This window comes from Tenrec ecaudatus, chromosome 13 (assembly GCF_050624435.1).
Source record: "Tenrec ecaudatus isolate mTenEca1 chromosome 13, mTenEca1.hap1, whole genome shotgun sequence".
NCBI classification, from domain to species: Eukaryota; Metazoa; Chordata; class Mammalia; order Afrosoricida; family Tenrecidae; genus Tenrec; species Tenrec ecaudatus.
In genome coordinates, this window is record NC_134542.1 from 1772572 (window position 1) to 1779551 (window position 6980).

General features: G+C 51.5%; 1 protein-coding gene across 1 annotated transcript; it reads right to left on the bottom strand.

The window, feature by feature from the left end:
* Positions 1-5280: 5280 nt before the first annotated feature.
* Positions 5281-6228, bottom strand: LOC142424786 (olfactory receptor 9S13-like). The gene has a single exon (XM_075530122.1). It carries the CDS (start codon positions 6226-6228, stop codon positions 5281-5283), a length of 948 nt encoding a protein of 315 aa, XP_075386237.1.
* Between the last annotated feature and the right edge of the window lie 752 nt (positions 6229-6980).

Here is a 6980-nt window from a genome sequence, read left to right on the forward strand (position 1 = left end):
CTGCTGCACAAGACTGCTCTAGAGTGTTGGAGGGCAGGGAGCGTACTTTGAGAACTGAGGGGCTTGTGACCCAAGGCCTGGTCTTTTCAGGTGCCTCCTATGCATGTCAGAGCTGGACATTGAATAAATAAAACCTCAGAGGGATCGATGCATTGAAATTCTGGTGCCATAGATGGGTATTGAAATTTCCATGGACTGTGTAAGGGGCCAACCAACTGGTCTCAGAAGTAAGGCCAAAGCGCTCTGTAGTGGCAAGGATGGCATGACCTTGTCTTCCATACCGTGGTCATGTTGTCAACAGAACAGGTCCCTGGAGAAGGACATCATGCTTGGTACAGCAGAGGGGATCAGAAAAGAGGAAGGCCCTCTATGAGATGGATGGACACCGCTTCTGCATCAGTGGGATCCCACAAGGATGGCGCAGGACTGGGCAGTGTTCCCTTCTGTCGTGCATCAGGTCACTGTGGGACACAACTGACTCAATGGCTCCAAACAAAACCAACAATGGCACCTGATCAAGTGGGGCCCAGGACTCTCCCCCAACTTGAATTTCAAGGCTGTAGGCCCCCCCTTCACACTCGCTTGTCAAGTGGCCCCCACATTGAATAATCATACTCTTCCTCCTTGGGCCTTGCCCCTACAGTCACTGCCCACTGCAAGGCTGCTCTCTCAGATTACTTCATTTAAGGTGCCTCACACCCAGCCTTCTAGCTGGCCTGTCCACCTTGATGCCCAAGAGTCCCCCCTCTTCTCTCATGCGGACTACACAGCTGAGCCCACCCTGATTGGCTATCCCAGCCCAGACCATGCCCTCCTGGCTCCCCGAGGGTGGGCTAGTCCATGAGCTCACTACTGTGTTTCCCAGCATATCCTCACAAGTTGTTCTAAAGACCATCCTGGCATTGTCCCTTAGGAGGCACTGTCCACAGAACTTCATGGACAATGGACCAGCCTGCTCTGTGTCTTGGTCCCTGGCAGCCCCATGTAAACCGTAAGCTCTTGGATAGCTTGGGGAAACCTGGGGCGCAGAAGGTACTCTTACGCTGCTAACCCAAGGTCAGCAGTTGGAAACCAGCAGCCGCTCCCGGAGAATAAGAAGAGGCTTTCTACTCCCACAAGCAGTGACAGTCCAGGAAGCCCACAGGGGCAGTCTGACCGCCCTGCAGGGTCACTGTGGATTGGCACTGACTTGGTGCGGGTGAGTTTGGGTTTGGAGTTTGGACTGTGCGCCCTCTGGACTGGGAGCCTGGAGCCGAAGGACTGGTGCTGTGGGCTTCGCCCAGACACACGTCAGAGTTGGCTCTTGTTCGCCCTGTTGTGTTTTTCTAACACAGGTCTTGTTTGTCAGTTTCTTTAATGCGTGTCCTCTTTGTATGCACTCTCAGGACCTCTCCGTGTCTCACCACCCCTCATACCTGCATGTGTGGCGAGTCGATTTCCTGTCCACCGGCTGTGCTCTCTCTCTGTAGACCAGCGGTCCTCAACCTGCTGTTTGTGACCCTTTGCCTGCTCAAATGAACCTTTCACAGGGGTCACCTGATTCCTAACAGTAGCAAAATGACAGCTAGGAAGTAGCAACGAAAATAATTTTATGGTTGGTGGGGAGCCCCCACAACACGAGGAGCTGCATTAACGGGTCTTGGCATTAGGAAGGTGGAGAACCACTGCTGTAGACAGACACTGGTCACCTCTCCTCACTGACCTCTGCGATTGCTTTGAGACTCCCTGGCCTTCTTGCCACCCAGCGAAACAACACACAGCCAACTCAGCCCTGCCTATGCTCCACATCATTGCAGGGGAATTAGGATTTTTCAACAAGGAGCTAACGGATGCCTCTAGACTTTATATTTGCTGTGGAATTCACAAGGTCTGAATTCATGCTTTCCAAGCAGAGAGTCAAACAGTATTTGGAGGGATATTCTCGGCCTGGCCAACTTACTTTATTTCAGTTTCCAGCATAAATTTTATTAAGGAAGATTATAATGAGAAAGCATTGACTGGGTCATTACACCATCTTCCAGATAAATCCAGTTAACATTCAAATCATAATATACAGAAAGATTTACCAAAAAAAAAGATAAAAATTAGAGAGCTAGTAACCTTCTTATAATCCAACATGGAGGACTTCAAATTCCAGACCAGGGGCGCTGTGCGACTTCTGTGAGTTACACATCCCTCTGTGAGACTAGTAAAAGGCTGTCTGTGTTCTCAGCACTGCACTCCTTCCCACTGAGAGAACGAATCACCCCTTCACCGTGAGGAACAGCTTTACAAGTCATAGAAACAGCTTTTTTTCACAAGAGAAAAGCTTGTAGGTAGTTCAGGGATCGTTTGCTGGCCCTTAGGAGTGTTTTCCAGTTTAGTCTGTTGGGGCACCATGCCCTGGCCCCAACGTCCACTTTCAGCATTCCCTGGGGACCTTGCCACTCCATTCCCTTGCTGTTCCACTGCACTCCCCCAGTGATTTGCCTCGGTGTGGTGGGATCAGGTCACGCATGTCATGTGCCCCAGAGGAGCCAGGAAGTCCACTCCTTGGCTCCCAGTTCTTTCTGGAGGTTAGTTGGATGTTTAGTATCCCACGGGTGACCTGTTTGTGCTGCTGCTCTGGATTCTGCATGGCCCTGGGGAAACCCTGTAATGTGGGTGCTTCCAGTCCCAAGGTGGAGACCAGGAACGGGGTGCACAGCCTGGTCAGGATTTGAGAGGGGCCCTTGCTCAAGGCAGTGGAAGGAGTCATGTGCTCCTCCCCCAGCTGGGCTCGTGGTCTTCCTCCACGTGTGGGAGGTGCATGGCGCCGCGTGTTTCCATCATGGTTCTAAAGAAAGACATTCTGAGCCGTTGAAGCCCCTCTGATTCCCCAGTCCTGATTGTGTCCTTCAGTCTCTTCAGATAGACGCCTATTCTTAGGACTCTTCTCCCAGCACCGTTTCCTGCCCAGGTCTAGATGCCCAGTAAATGTGTTCTGATTTAAATTTTTCTTTTCATTTGCACATTTGTTTATTATGCTTTATTGGTTTATTGGCATGTAATTCACATGGCATCCAAATCAATAGTTCAATCATAAAGACGAGTTGTGCAAACACCACCACTATCCACTGAGAACTTCTGCTTTTTCCTTGAGCTCAAAGATTAGTTCCCCATTTCCCCCAACTGCGCCCCCCCCCCCCGCCCTGACAGAGCTGCACGAAACCACGAGTCGCCTCACTGTCTCCATGGACTCGTGCACCCTGGATTTCCTAGACAGAAAACATGTCACAGAAAACAAACAAACCCAGATAACAATGACAACGCAAAACAGAGAAAACCTGCGATAGAAAATCAAGGAGAGAGCATTGAAAAGTAGAACACATTGTAAATGGGTCAGCGGGGCATCAAATGACAACGTTTCAGGTTTTAATTCCGCACTCAGCATTAGCCATGGTGCGGCACACAGAGCTTCCTTCAAGTTGTTCCAAACGAGGATATTTCCTATTTTACGATGGATTTCAAAGTCTGGTTTATGGCATGCCTACGCCTTATCCCATCCATGTTCTCCTGGGTGCCATTCACGTCCCTTTGTTTGTTTGTTTGATTGTTTGTTTGTTTGTAGTTCAGTGATAAACCACACAGCCATGTCCACCCTCAGGCCCTCTGAGTTAGCTGGCAGTCAATTTCTGAGTAAGAAATGACATATTATTTTTCTGAATCTCATTAATATAAATAAAAATCTACATCTCTAGGCTCCGCGTCATTTTCTGTGTCTTTCCACATGAAGCATTACACGTTCCCGGTGAGGACATCCTGGTGCAATGGACGGCCATGTGAGTGACCTCCATGAGCACATTAGTCTGAAACGCTTTGTCTAGAAATCCTCTCCCCTCTACTGGGTCTGTGGAAAAGGACAAAATGAACAAACTGAGGGCCCTCCTCGTGAGTGCCCTGGAGTCAGTGCGGACCCCCGTGGGTTCTGAGCCGGCACCTGCTTGGTTGCCGGAGTAGATGGCTCGGCATTCTCCTGCTGAACTTCTGGTGGTTTTGAACCGGCCACCATGTGGATGGCAGTCCAACCCTTAACCAGAAGGCCACCAGGGCTCCCTGGGTTGCAATTCTGCTTCGCTATCCCTTTCCATGGCTAGATATCTCTTAGAATGATCGTGCTGAGGAGACAGAGAGCAGTGTGTGAGCTCACCCACCCCTTCCTCCATGGGTCTTGTTTGATGACTGTGTTCAGGATGTAGTGTGATTTCAAACACAACATACAACCAAAACCTCTGGGGTACTGTGATTTGTCAACACTTCCGGTCCCTTTTGAAACGATTTTCAGCCACTTGATTTTTTATTTTCTACTAGATATTTTCTACTCCTCTGTGGATGACTACATTGTTTTCTTTTTTTTTTAAAGTCTTGATTTTTGCGGGACACGTTTCTCCCTGTTCCTGATGTCCACCCACTCTTTAACTACAAACACCCTAGGTTAGAATTAGAATCATTTCTTCAGTTCTGTAAAAATCCTGTCGCAGTGGGAATCTGACTGAGTTTCTATGTGAGCTGACCGATTGAGGTCTTTGTGACAACGACCCCCTGGTTCCCCACCCCCTCCCCTGGTCCACTGGTACTGGTGCACATGAACCTGGGGATTTATGACAGAGTGACATGGTATAATAGTTGACCAAGAAGTAGCTTTCAATAATTGAAAACCAACTCAACTCGGCCTCCCATTGCATGTGAATTGCTGGTCATCACATGGAGGGCGGGGTGGTAAATCTGCTGACACCCCTCCCTCGCCCAAGGCCTACCCAGGAAGCCAGAGGGGTGGTTTCTGAAGTTCTCTGACACAGTGTTCATTGGATGACCTCACTCTGTTCACTGTACAGGGTGATGTTTGTGTAAAGACACAATGTGAGAGTGAATGTGACAGCCACAAAGTGGAAGACGACACATGAGGATCTCCATCATGCACACACTCCTGTCTCACATCCACGGATCATGTAAGGCCAGTGTAGATGGCAGTTAAGAAGGAGACGTTGGAAAAGGGCAGACCACTGGGACCACCCCAAGCAGAGGACCTAACTGACCTGCACAGGAGCTGGGGACGTGCTGGACTGACTGCACCCGCAGGAAAGGCAGCGTGATGCAACTGGCCCCCAAAGCTCATATTTTTGTAGGCACTGTCGATTTCACTGCACCCGGATGCCTCCATGCGTCCCTCTTCTTTTGGAGAGCTCGCCCCAGCACCGGGCCTACTGGGCATCTATTGGGCAGTCGGAAGAGATGCAGTTCTGTGCCCAACCCAGTGCTCCTTCACATTGCGGCGTGGCGCTGGCCGAGTCTCCCCAGAGCCTCCTTCACGTCCTTGTTGCGCAGGCTGTAGATGAGGGGGTTGAGCATGGGGATGACCAGGGTGTAGAAGACAGAGACCACCTTGCCCTGCCCCATGGACTGCACGGCTCCTGGCTGGCCATACATGACGAAGACGGTGCCGTAGAAGATGGACACGGCCGTCATGTGGGAGCCACAGGTGGAGAAGACCTTGTGCCTCCCGGTGGCCGAGGGCATCCTCAGCACGGCCACAGTGATGTAGCCGTAGGAGACGAGGACCACCACGGAGGTGCCCACGATGATGAGCCCGCACATGCCGAACATGATCAGCTCGTTGAGGGCTGTGTTGGCACAGGCGATCTGGAGCAGGGGCGGCACGTCGCAGAAGAAGTGGTTGATGCGGCGGGACCTGCAGAACGGGAGGTGGAAGGTGAGGCTGGTCTGCACGATGGAGTTGAGGCAGCCTCCACAGTAGGTGCCTAGCACCAGGCGGGCACAGGCTGCGGGGCACAAGGTAACTGGATATCTCAGAGGGTTGCAGATGGCCATGAAGCGGTCATAGGCCATGGCCGCCAACAGGAAGCACTCACTGGTCGCAAACACAGACAAGAAGAAGAACTGGGTGGCACATCCGGCGAAGGTGATGACCTTGTCTGAGGAGAAGAAGTTGGCCAGGGCCTTGGGGGCAATGACCGAGGAGTAGCAGAGGTCCAGGAAGGAGAGGTTCTTGAGGAAGAAGTACATGGGCGAGTGGAGGCGGGCGTCCAGCGTGATGACCAGGATCATCGTGAGGTTCCCCAGCACGGTCACCGTGTACAGGACCAGGAAGAGAGCAAAGAGTGGTGCCTGGGTCTCCAGCCCGCCCTCAAATCCCACTAGCACAAACTGCTGCTCAGAGAGCCCTGAGAGGTTCCCGTAGCTGTGAGTCATCGCGGCCCTGGAGATCAGATGAGGCAGGACAGAGGGAAGTCAGGGGGAGGCAGGGGTCTCCGTCCACCACCACATGTCCCCTGGAGGATAGTGCTAAGTTGTCTGCTGCCTAAGGGATGGCAGTGTCCTGTGTGCTCTCCCTCCAGATGATCTTGGCCTGGAAAGGTGACAGAGTCTCTGACTCAGTTCATGCACAGACATGCGCTGAGTGACAGCTCTTCCAGCTAGGAGCACAGCAACCACGGAAGACCCCCAGCTCCTGTTGAGGGGACTAGGAGCCAACGACCAGGAGCCCTGGTGGCACTGTTGAGTACACAGTGAGCTGCTAACCGCAAGGTTGGTGGTTCAAACGCACCAGCCACTCCGCGAGAGAACAATGAGAGGCTCTGCTTTCCTAAGCATTTACACCCTCGAGAACCCGACACAGCATCAACGTGAGTTGAAGCAAACTTGATGGCCATGGGTAGTGGTACTGGCTAAAGATATAACAAAATTTTGGGTATCAAACATATCTAGTTAAATAAACAAACAACCCAACAATGAAAGCACAACAAGGGTATAGAAATCCGTGAGCTCAAAACTGACTAAGCAAACAAGTACATCAGTCCCTAAAACCAAACCCCTAACCCTTACTAATCATGTCCCTGGTGGTTAGATCACCGGGTTTATGAAGGGGAAGAATGAAGCACCGGTCCTTCCTTCCCTTGTGTGGACTTGTCCCCGGGTAACCAGTGATGCAGGGAAGGTTCCTC